Source organism: Oncorhynchus nerka, linkage group LG11 (genome assembly GCF_034236695.1).
Source record: "Oncorhynchus nerka isolate Pitt River linkage group LG11, Oner_Uvic_2.0, whole genome shotgun sequence".
Lineage (NCBI taxonomy): Eukaryota > Metazoa > Chordata > Actinopteri > Salmoniformes > Salmonidae > Oncorhynchus > Oncorhynchus nerka.
Genome location: NC_088406.1, coordinates 26,597,833 through 26,610,700, shown reverse-complemented (window position 1 = coordinate 26,610,700; position 12,868 = coordinate 26,597,833). Strand labels below are relative to the sequence as shown.

The 12,868-nt window shown below is 44.5% G+C and overlaps 1 protein-coding gene across 2 annotated transcripts in view; it reads right to left on the bottom strand.

Moving 5' to 3' along the window:
* The window catches only part of LOC115115442 (endothelin-converting enzyme-like 1), a 60,274-nt gene extending 48,844 nt beyond the window's left edge, over positions 1 to 11,430 (bottom strand). For both annotated transcript variants that reach the window (XM_065024337.1, XM_065024338.1), the window contains exons 1-5: positions 11,103 to 11,430; positions 4,411 to 5,619; positions 4,188 to 4,256; positions 3,890 to 4,000; positions 3,580 to 3,672 (exon numbers count right to left, since the gene is read on the bottom strand). In XM_065024337.1, the coding sequence (XP_064880409.1) occupies positions 3,580 to 3,672; positions 3,890 to 4,000; positions 4,188 to 4,256; positions 4,411 to 5,271 (1,134 nt within the window). In that variant the 5' untranslated portion in view covers positions 5,272 to 5,619; positions 11,103 to 11,430. The remainder of the gene's footprint in view (positions 1 to 3,579; positions 3,673 to 3,889; positions 4,001 to 4,187; positions 4,257 to 4,410; positions 5,620 to 11,102) is intronic.
* Between the last annotated feature and the right edge of the window lie 1,438 nt (positions 11,431 to 12,868).

Here is a 12,868-nt window from a genome sequence, read left to right as displayed (position 1 = left end):
AGAGTAGAGGTTTTAGGTTTTAACAAGTGTGAGAGAAAATTTTGTTTGTGCTTTTCTAATAACCAATTAAATTGTGTTCATGCAAGTGACCGATTGATTGTGTCTGCGAGGAATCCTCACTATCAGTATAAGCAATTTGGCAGTAAGCCCAGAACATTGCTTTGAGGACCAAAAAGAGTGTCTCAGTTTCAAGGTCTCAGCTTGGAAATAAGAAGCCTTGTGAGGTATTGGTTGGCTACATGCAGGAACCAAACGTTAATCATGAATTAATTATGAATAATGAATCATGTAAATCATGCAAATATAATTTGTCTGTGTAAGCAGTATATAAGAGAACTAACAGGACTGCCCTGGCGGATCTCCTGACCGACGTGTACTACTTGGTTTCATTAAGTTTGTTGGAACCTCTCCAGCTTGCTGATAAAAAAATGATTGTATTGAATTTTTTATTTAACCTTTATTTAACTAGGCAAGTCAGTTAGGAATAAATTCTTATTTACAACAACAGCCTACCAAAAGGCAAAATGCCTCCTGCAGGGATGGGGCTTGGGATTAAACATTTTAATATAGAACAAAACACACATCACAACAAGAGAAACACCACAACACTACATAAAGAGAGATCAAAGACATAGCATGGCAGCAACACAACATGACAACAACATGGTACAGTAGCAACACGTGACAGCACAAAACATGGTACACACATTATTTGGCACAGACAACAACACAAAGGGCAAGAAGTTAGAGACAACAATACATCACACAAAGCAGCAACAACTGTCAGTAAGAGTGCCTATGATTGAGTCTTTGAATGAAGAGATGGAGATGGTAAATTTAATATTGTCCCTGGTGGGAATTTCCACAACACAAGATAAGGAAACAGGATTGTTGTCACCCTGCTCTGATGAAAGGGGGATTCCAACAAACCTTTATTGTACCAGTAAGGAAAGTGCAAATACTGCCTCCACAATATCAAAGATATACAGTGCCTTGCGAAAGTATTCGGCCCCCTTGAACTTTGCGACCTTTTGCCACATTTCAGGCTTCAAACATAAAGATATAAAACTGTATTTTTTTGTGAAGAATCAACAACAAGTGGGACACAATCATGAAGTGGAACGACATTTATTGGATATTTCAAACTTTTTTAACAAATCAAAAACTGAAAAATTGGGCGTGCAAAATTATTCAGCCCCCTTAAGTTAATACTTTGTAGCGCCACCTTTTGCTGCGATTACAGCTGTAAGTCGCTTGGGGTATGTCTCTATCAGTTTTGCACATCGAGAGACTGAAAATTTTTCCCATTCCTCCTTGCAAAACAGCTCGAGCTCAGTGAGGTTGGATGGAGAGCATTTGTGAACAGCAGTTTTCAGTTCTTTCCACAGATTCTCGATTGGATTCAGGTCTGGACTTTGACTTGGCCATTCTAACACCTGGATATGTTTATTTTTGAACCATTCCATTGTAGATTTTGCTTTATGTTTTGGATCATTGTCTTGTTGGAAGACAAATCTCCGTCCCAGTCTCAGGTCTTTTGCAGACTCCATCAGGTTTTCTTCCAGAATGGTCCTGTATTTGGCTCCATCCATCTTCCCATCAATTTTAACCATCTTCCCTGTCCCTGCTGAAGAACAGCAGGCCCAAACCATGATGCTGCCACCACCATGTTTGACAGTGGGGATGGTGTGTTCAGGGTGATGCGCTGTGTTGCTTTTACGCCAAACATAACGTTTTGCATTGTTGCCAAAAAGTTCAATTTTGGTTTCATCTGACCAGAGCACCTTCTTCCACATGTTTGGTGTGTCTCCCAGGTGGCTTGTGGCAAACTTTAAACTACACTTTTTATGGATATCTTTAAGAAATGGCTTTCTTCTTGCCACTCTTCCATAAAAGCCAGATTTGTGCAATATACGACTGTGATTGTTGTCCTATGGACAGTCTCCCACCTCAGCTGTAGATCTCTGCAGTTCATCCAGAGTGATCATGGGCCTCTTGGCTGCATCTCTGATCAGTCTTCTCCTTGTATGAGCTGAAAGTTTAGAGGGACGGCCAGGTCTTGGTAGATTTGCAGTGGTCTGATACTCCTTCCATTTCAATATTATCGCTTGCACAGTGCTCCTTGGGATGTTTAAAGCTTGGTAAATCTTTTTGTATCCAAATCCGGCTTTAAACTTCTTCACAACAGTATCTCGGACCTTCCTGGTGTGTTCCTTGTTCTTCATGATGCTCTCTGCACTTTTAACGGACCTCTGAGACTATCACAGTGCAGGTGCATTTATACAGAGACTTGATTACACACAGGTGGATTGTATTTATCATCATTAGTCATTTAGGTCAACATTGGATCATTCAGAGATCCTCACTGAACATCTGGAGAGAGTTTGCTGCACTGAAAGTAAAGGGGCTGAATAATTTTGCACGCCCAATTTTTCAGTTTTTGTTCAAAAAGTTTGAAATATCCAATAAATGTCGTTCCACTTCATGATTGTGTCCCACTTGTTGTTGATTCTTCACAAAAAAATACAGTTTTATATCTTTATGTTTGAAGCCTGAAATGTGGCAAAAAGTCGCAAAGTTCAAGGGGGCCGTATACTTTCGCAAGGCACTGTATAGAGGATAACAAGAAGGTAAAGCCATAAATGAAACCCTGCTCATAACTTAGGTCATCCACAACACAAAGTTCCTCTTTAACTACTGACCATACAGCATCCCTGTAATCCCAAATTGTCTCATAATCTCCCACTATTATTAACAGGCAATAGTGGGATAGCAGAAAAGAGAGAGTGAAAGAGGGAGAGGGATAAATCAGTATGAACGTAATTGACGTTCTGATGTAGGATCTTAATTTAAACCAGTTTGCTACAGCAGGAAAATAATCTCTCACTCTCCATTTGCACCTTTTTAGTAATCTTTCGCATTTCTTTCATTCATTCTTTCTTTCTTTTTCTCTCATGTTTCTTTCTCTCGTTTTATCAGTGATGCTAGTGAAGCTCACTTCATTTATCTCTCTCTCTGTCCATGTCCATTCCCCCATTCACTCCCCTCCCTTCTTCTCCAATCAGAAGTGATGGAGCAGCTCTGAATCCTCCATCAGTTTCCTGCTGCTGTCCAAGTCATCTTACGGCTCTCCCCTCCTGTCTTCCCCCTCTCCTCCCTCTTTCTCTACCCCCTCAGTCCCTCTTTCCCCCAGATTCATCCCATATGCCCCCCATCAGTCCCCCCGTCCTCCTTCTGAAGTCCCCCGTCGAGCCCTATTTATCCCGTCCTCTCCCTTCCTCTACCCTCTTTCTCCTTCCTTCCATAGCCCCCCGTTGGTCTCCCTCTATCCCCGGAAGGCGGACAGCTTCGCTGAGCCACGGAGGCGTGGGTATGAGAGGTTCACGGGGCCTAGAATGGCCCCCCGCCTTACACACACACTTCACACACTTCACAATGCTCTGCTGGAGATCAGCTCTTAATCCATCACACTTCTGCCCACACACACACACACAACACAGATGTGTGTGTGTGTGTGTGTGTGTGTGTGTGTGTGTGTGTGTGTGTGTGTGTGTGTGTGTGTGTGTGTGTGGTACTCACACTAGGAGCGATGCGCTGTAGTTGTCTCAGGGTGATGCGGTTGTACATAGTGTTGATGTCCTTTCTCTGTTCATCATACTCAGACACAGTAATCTGAAACAGAGGGGAAAAAACATTACAACTGAACACACGCATATAGACATGCACACACACACACACACACGCACAAACACACACACATATAGACGTGCACACGCACGCACAAACACTCACACATATAGACATGCACACACACACACACGCACAAACACACACACATATAGACATGCACACACACAAATACACACCAAACACACACACACATACTTACGTTGGCTAGGAGTGTTTCCAGCTGTAGGATCTCTTTGGACTTCTGAGTGGCATTGTGAGCCCCCAGCATGCTTAGCAGGCGCTCCATCAGGGCCTTGTAAGCCGCCAGGATCTGTCCATGACATCATCATTAATGGTCAATGGACAGCAGTGTGACATGTGGCAGAGCAGACAGGATAACAAAGGGAACAGAGATGACAGGAACAAACAGGTGGATGGATGGAGAAGAAAGGAATTGGTCGATAAGTGAACAGATGGAGAGATGGAGTGGTGGATAGAAAGAGGGGGTAATCCTTTACCTTCACACTGTCCTCATCCTGCCCCAGGTACAGAGTCCTCTCAGGCAGTGTGAGCCCCTCCTGATCAATCTACAAATACACACATACGATCACAGTCAAGGGAACACATATGGACATGTGTAATCAACACAGACATGTAAGTAAACAGATGGTATATCAGTCAGATGATAAACAGTAAGGTGTTCACACACGCAGAGAGACACTCTGACAGAGACACTCTTACCCTGATAGCGTTGCGTGAGGAGTTCTTATCGTCCACGTTGACAGTCAGAGAGAAGAAGACCGCAGTGCTGTACACCCCCTGGGTCCTATAGAGCAACTCGTTAAAGTCTGGTCTGGCTGGTGCAGTACTGCTCTCCCACCCCGCACCACCAGAGGGCACTCCAACCAGGTCCCACCCACCACAGCTGTCAATCACCTCCGTCATGGGTCCCGACCCCAGCTTGTCAATCTCCTGGATGTTCACACAGGAGCGGTAGAACTCTTTCACCTTGCGTTCCGCCGAGTCCACGGTGTGCCGGTGCACTGGCTCCAGCAGGAGACGTTGTAGCTTCTCCTCGTTGTGTTCTCCGATGGCGGTGATGATGCCATAGCTCAGCTTGTCCTCTGGGATGCCATGGCGCTGTAGCCAGCCGCCACATGCAAAGCTGTAGAAATCCTGGCAGGGCTGGATGGTGGGGTCGATGTTGGCCTGGATGAAGCGTGCGGCGCGGACTAACGAGCGTTTCTTCTGGCAGTCCTGTCTGCAGTGCGCCTCTTGCTGGAAGTCCAGGGAGATGTATTTAAGTGCCAGCATGCTGCCCAGGATGACACATATCCCCACAGCAAACACCAGAGCAGAGAGCAGGCAGATCTCCCTGCGGCTCCAACGAGGAAGGCCCTGTCCTCTGTTGATGCCACTCAGGTCCCGACTCCGATCACTGGCCCCGCCCCCTTTGCCTCGGCCACGCCCAATATTTCGGTCTAGGCTCCCGCCCAAGTGCAGGCTCATGCCGTTGCTAAGGGTGCCGCTGCTATAGCGACCACCATACTTGACCTCCTGGAACTCATCGTAGTGGGCTGTGAGGGAGTATGTCTTCTCCATGGCAACGAGAGTTGATTAGAGTTACGTTGTTGAAAAAAAGAGACTGATAGAGGGAGTGGTGGAAGGTGGTAGAGAGAAGAGTCTTTCAGATGGCCATGTCCCTTCAGGCCTGATATGGGCGAGGGCACCCACTAGAGGGCTAAAGGGGTAACGCAGCCCAAATGCCCTGGGCTCTCCTAAACACACTGCCTCTTATATGTCTCCTCTGCTACCCTTACCTTTACAGAGTTAGGGAACACTGAGGCTCTCTCTCTGTTTCTCTGTCAGTGTATCTCTGGGTCTTGGTCTCTCTTTCCCTTTTGCCCTGTCTTCCTCTCTTCCTTTTCACCCAGTGGAGCCTCAGCCTGCCTGGCAATAGAAAAGGAGGAGAGGAAGAGGGAGGGAGGGAGTGGATGAGACAGAAGATGGAATCCATGATTACAACACTGAGATAAGACAAAGGGTTCTGTCTCTTTTGAGATGCTCTTCTTTCAGTCTGTCGTTCTTTCCTAAAGTTCTTTGGATTGATTTCTGACACCCATCCATCAGGGAGATGATTTTGCTCTGTGACTCATGACTTTGGATGGATCGATAGGGAGTAGGGGAGGCGAAAGGGAGGGAGAGGTAGGAAGATGAAGAGAGAGGATGAGGAGAGGAGAGAGGGAGGGAGGGAGAGAGAGAGGATGGGGGAGTGTGCAAAGGGAGGGGAGAGGGGTAGATAAAGATGCAGAAAAAGGGGGAGAAGGAAGAAAGAGGGATGGAAATGGCATGGAAGAGCATTTAGACAGGCAGGAATAGACATTCTGCAGGACTGGTTGTGAGGACACACATACCAGCCAGGTCACCCGTGGTACAAGTCAGTATTCCACGTCCATCCATGTCTGAGGACATCAGGAGATGATGTGGAAGCTGGTCACTAGGGGTAACAGTGAATGCTGTTACCTTCAAGTAGGTTTCATATTTGCTAGGGCGATGGGGATGGTGGATAGACGTAAGCATCTGCCTCTGATTCCAAAGGTTGCAAGTTTGAATTTATAGGTAGAAAGTGTTTTTTGATATTTTTGTTTTAAGTCTATCCCAAACCTTAACCATTCCGAGTTAATGCCAATCCTTAATAATGCTGAGTTAATATCCTAAACTTAACCTTAAACACTTTGAATGCTGACGTTTGGAACAACTTCAAAATATGACATGGAATATATGACGTGGAACATGGATGGACGTCCAATTCTGACGTGAGACAGTGAGAGCTGGGAGCACACACACACACACACAGACACACACACACACACACACACACACACACACACACACACACACACACACACACACACACACACACACACACACACACACACACACACACACACACACACACACAGACACACACACACACACACACACAGACACAGACACACACACACACACACACACACACACACACACCACAGTATGTGATAAATTCACAAGCACGTAAAAAACACTTAGCAATAGAAGAAAAGGCTGTTAAAGACATCAGAGCCAAAGTTTTAAACTCTCAGAGGAGATATTGAGTATCAATTCACAAAGATCGCTATCCCAGCTTTCAGAAGTTTGATCAGTCTGAGACTGGCTTTTCACTACAGTGGAGTGAGACAACACACACACAGACACTCTCTTTCTTTGTTTTGCCTCAGGAAAGTGAGCAGAGAGGTCAAAGATTTGGAAAGAGGGCAGCCAGGGTGCGTGTTGAGGCCAGGGTGCGTGTTGAGGCCAGGGTGCGTGTTGAGGCCAGGGTGCGTGTTGAGGCCAGGGTGCATGTTGAGGCCAGGGTGCGTGTTGAGGCCAGGGTGCGTGTTGAGGCCAGGGTACGTGTTGAGACCAGGGTGCATGTTGAGGCCAGGGTGCGTGTTGAGGCCAGGGTGCGTGTTGAGGCCAGGGTGCGTGTTGAGGCCAGGGTACGTGTTGAGGCCAGGGTACGTGTTGAGACCAGGGTGCATGTTGAGGCCAGGGTGCATGAGCATCTTGCTCTGTGTTTGTTTGGCTGTTAGTTGTCTACCAAATGAACCCAGTGAATTGTGGGTCCCTTGAAGTTAGACTTGGCAGCCATCAGTAACTTGATACTTGTGATTGTCTTACCTTCTCTACAGTTCAGCATTAAAGTTTATTTCTAAAATGATATATCCACACTTTTTCCACAATGTGTTTTTTAATCAGAAATTATTGCTTACCTTCATGTGTGTGTAAATTATTATTGTTCTCAGATTTTTCATTCACAGATTTTAGATGTGTATGAAAATGTTTTTTTTGAGGGGGGGGGACAAACACTATACTGTATATCCATTGTTTAGCTGGAATAGAATGTTAGTATCCTGTATATTTGATTGTGATATGTGGTGGTCTCACCTAGCTACAGTACCTTATGAACCCACTTACTGTAAGTCACTCTGGATAAGAGCATCTACTAAATGACAAATGTCAAATGTTTTACATACAGATCTCATATTACTCAATTTAATTAGAATTTTAAATTATATTTTTAAATATTGATAATAGAAATGTATAATTTGTACATCTCTTATTGAAAGTGTAGTTATTTGTTACATTTGTCTGGGTAAAACCTAGCAGTACTACTTATTTATCTGAGAGTGAGGAGCTTTTAAAAAAACAAACATTATTTGTCTCTCTGAAATGAAACCATCAAGTGATAGATTTGAAACAAATACAGTTATATGCCTGTCATTGAACAACCCCATGCCATGATTAGATCATGTAAAAACACACCTTTCATTATTTCTTTCAACAATAAAAGCTAATTTACCAACATTTCTGAAAATGGATACATAGCGTTTGGAACGAAACTTTTCAATATGTACTCTGTCGTCCACTTTGGTCCAGTACACCAAATATTGTTTTTCAGTGTAAAAAATAAAACAAAACCCTGTGCACAGAAGTGGATCTAGGTCCAGTGCTGGTTTTGACAGGAACAACTATATATAAACAAAAGGAAAAAAATAAGAAATACACACCAAAGTCATTGTTTTTGAGTGTGAGAAAGAACGACACACAGTCTGCATTATATCAGCGTATGTGTGCGTGGAATCTGAATTTGAGCATGTCTGTATATAAATGAATCTAACTATAATTGTGGTTCACGTCATCTGGAACAAGAGAGGAGGAAGATGTTTGTGCGGAGACAGTAGGGACACAGACACAATCACATCAATGACCTGCCTCCCACTGATGAGATACCAGACTGCAAATCAACATTGCTATTCACACCTGCTCAACTTTAGCCAGTACAGGAACTATAGAGAGGGAGAGCAGAAGAGGAGGAGAGGAGAGGGGGAGTAAGAGTGGTAGAGGCAGAGTTGTTTCTCAGTGTGTGAGGAGAGAACACACTGGGCACAGATGTCAGTTCAACATCTAGTTTTGATTTACATTTGATAGAGTTGTCAACTATCGTAAATTCAATGTGAAATTAACCAAAAATGTCAGCATGTCATTGGATTTAGGTTCAAAGTTAAAAACCTAAATGCCCTTACGTTGATGACATTTTGCAAATCCAATGAGTTTTCTAAATAGATTCAACATCATAACATTGATTTTTGGGGTTGAAATGATGGGGAAACCACTTTGACTCAACCAGTTTTTGGCCAATGGGAAAGGGGGAAGAGAGAAGGTGTAATTGAGGGAGAGAGGTAGTGAGGAAGAACATATTTGTTGGAAGGGTAAAAGAGGAAGAGAAAAGGGTTGACTATAAAGGGGAGTGGGAAGAGGGAGGGGGGGGGGGGCTGGGATGGAAGATGAAATGAAGGGGGAGGAAAAGTGAGAATTGTGTTTCTTCACAAGATGCCATTATCTACCCTCTCCATCATCCATCACAAGTCACGACTCTCCCCCTCTGTCGCACGCACACACACACACATTAATGTATTATAAACACTGATATTCACTCTTGATGGACCATACATACACTCACCGAATGCTGTATCTCATATCAACATACACACATAGGCACAAATTGGTAGGATAGCCTCGTTTATGGAGAGGGACACACACACTAACATCCAATATATCCTGAAAACAATTACAGAATCATAACACACACACTAATGGAGTCCTCTTGCAGTGGACAGACATAAAATGGTATTGCCCACACTGTGCGGCTAATGGATTGGTTCTGATTGGCATCACTATGAGAGGAGAAGCTGATGAATGGCTGTTTACCAGACATGATAGGTCTAATGTCTGAGAGTGAAATGAATGCTGCTCTGTCCTGCACAGTCCATACACACACATTCTCATACACATATTGCACTTGCGCACACACACAGCCTAAATGCATCATGAATACACTCAGGATGATGCATAGTACCCCACCAGTTGTCAAGCTCTTCTCATATATCACCTCTCAAACAGAGAACATAGATAGCATTTAGGACACAGTTCAGTTCAAACAACTCTAGGCACACACACACACGCACAAATAAAACAAACGTTGCACACAAAAAACCTCTTATGCACACAGGCTCACTACACCCATCTTGTCCAGAGCATGTCCTGGGTCGCTAACCACCCTTCATACATCCTAAATACGATCAATGGACCGAAGAGCACGACGCCGGAGGGGTCAGGTTAAGATCAATGCTATTATGATCCAATTAATTTCAGCGCACAATAGGTTATCGTATAGAATGGGGAGCAGGGGAGGAATCTCGCGTCTCTGGCTTTCCCGCCGCCTGCCATGTACACGCATCCATCCGGGCTTGGAGACCCAGGACAGCGCCATACTGTAAATTGGTTTATTTCCCTCTAATCAAAGTGGTCACGGACCCTGACGGATCACATTCAGTAGTACTGGAGTTTCTGAGCAGGCTGGTTCCCACCAACTCTTATCACCGCCTGCCAGAGGCTGCGCACACAGCAGAGAGCCGTAGTGATGGTGTAGGGCTACAGACACGCTATAGTGTGAAATAGTTTTAGAGAACACTGTTGCATAAGGACCAAAATGAACCTGAAACAGAAATATTTCTGACAGGAATTTACACTTTTCGTATCTCTCTTACACACAGCCACTGGCCCTTTTGTGTGACATAAACACACACCCGCGTTTCCGAGGGATCGTTTAACCACTAGCTGGAACGCTGTTACACAAACGATTGTGCGCCCCAGACCCTCGAGGGCATCCCGGGTCTCTTCCTTTCACCCTTGTCACGCAGCCACCAGGATGCTAATTCAATTAACCCGGCTTGGGTGACCACATCGAGGCTCTACACACTCAGTCAACTCGCTCGCCATGGCCACTCGATATCATCAGAGCCACTGAAATGGATACAGTGATAAGCGGCGGAGCTACGACAGTGAGAAAGAGGCCAGATGATCGGAGATCTCTCTGTTTTACTGAGTGTCACATTCAATTTGTAAACGAACTGACGAAAGTCTTATTTAAAATCCAACTTTGTCTGTGGAAAATTCATGGCGCGTGAAATCCCATGTAATAGCCTCCTAATCTTATTCTGACATAACTTTGACAACTGAAGGCAAAATGATCAATGTTCATCTTCATAACTTTCATACTAAACGTAAACATAAACTAAACACATACACTAATTTGGGATGTAGTGATTGCGTTGGTCCTACTGGAGAAACCAGAACACTGCTCCACGGTTTGCATACAGGGGCTATAGAACACATTCATCAAACAGAGCATCCTGAAATAACACATTTCAATTCTACTCTCTGCTAGTGGCTATAAAAGCGATGCAAAACAATATTAATTTAACGCCAGTGCTGTTGCTAACACATTTATCTGCTTGGAATTAGACAGGCATGCCACGATATACACTTAGAATGGGTACACACACACTTACCCGCACGAAGTCAGTGTTCAGAGTCTGTCCATGCGCTTTAGATGTAAGTCTGGTCTGCGACAGTAGTTCTGATCGTGTCCTGTCCATGCATGTACATACGGCAGCTGGTCAGAGGGCTAGACGCTGGAACAAGCCACTCACTGCTGCTCCGCTGCAGCAGCTGACCCCCCAGCATGAAACGCAAATCCAAAAATGCGAGACTTCGTGTGTGAGTGTGAGAGAGAGCGTATGTTGACAGACAGAGAGAGAGAGAGGAGTTAGGAAAGAGAGAGGGAGAGACTGAGATGGAAGATTTAGCCTACCGCAACCACGGTTGCAAATAAGTGAGTAGCCTGTCGTTCAATGTTGCTTCTATAATAAGTGAATAGCCTGTCTTCAATGTTGCTTCTATAATAAGTGAATAGCCTGTCTTCAATGTTGCTTCTATAATAAGTGAATAGCCTGTCTTCAATTCTGCCATTTGATTATTCTCATCAAATATAACATACGCACAAGACTATAGCCTAAACATAATGAAATAGTCTACATTATTATCAAAAGTCAGTTTAAGAGGTTATTAAACTGTTGAGAAACCTAATCCAAGCTCATAGAGCCACACATAATGCAAACATTCAATTTAAAGTTACTATGCAAATCAGTTAAATAACTGCCCATTTCATTACACCTTATCTCATAGGGCGTTTGCCCAATGGTGGAACAAACTCCCTCACGACGCCAGGACAGCGGAGTCAATCACCACCTTCCGGAGACACCTGAAACCCCACCTCTTTCAGGAATACCTAGGATAGGATAAAGTAATCCTTCTCACCCCCCTTAAAAGATTTAGATGCACTATTGTAAAGTGGCTGTTCCACTGGATGTCTTAAGGTGAACGCACCAATTTGTAAGTCGCTCTGGATAAGAGCGTCTGCTAAATGACTTAAATGTAAATGTAAATGTAGAATAAGAGGCTGGGGGAAACCATGCTGTTGCGCCCGATCTTGACACTCTAGACTGACCAAAAAAGTTGTAAAGATGTCAACAGATGGACAAAATAAATCAAACACCGTTTCGTTGCTCTCAATGCCTTCCGGTGACTGGATATACTAACCATTTGCTGACCATGAGCCCTCACCCAAAGAAAAGGAAACCATTTCAGATGACGTTTGTGGGTCTGTGTCAAATGACTTGATTCCAGATGATCTATAGCCGTATCGACAGTTATCACTTTGAACACACCGTCAGTGTGGAGAGATCATTAGCGTTATGTGTTACTAAGCTACTGCCAGTAGCCTAACCTAGCTCTGAGCGGAAACGGAAAGGTAAACACGGGTGGGAAGCAGCAGACAGACACTGAGCCGATTCACCATAGGCCTGTCTGGTCTGCTCGCTCAGGTGTAACGTCCAAGGGGACTGAGCACTCCGCGAAATTACACTGAGACACCAAGCCTACAGTCATTATCATTATAAAGGGGGGCACGGACGGTGAAAACAGATGAGCCACGATCGATTAGTGTTTTTGACTACGGGCTTTCGGATGAGTGGCGCGCGCGGGTACCCTGGGACTTTTATTCATCCGAGTTTAATTACGGTGCACCTGCCGCCAGTGCCACGAAGGAGGAAACCCACACCGTGTTAACCTCACCCATACAACCATTTTAGGACAAAAATCGAATAGTTTTTGAGTCTTAACTTTGAGTCTGTGTTTGAGCTTCTAAAAATATGAATTAAGTAGGCTACTGGTTCATTCAGGTCCAGGGCACCTTGCAAATGTTGCCTAATTGCCA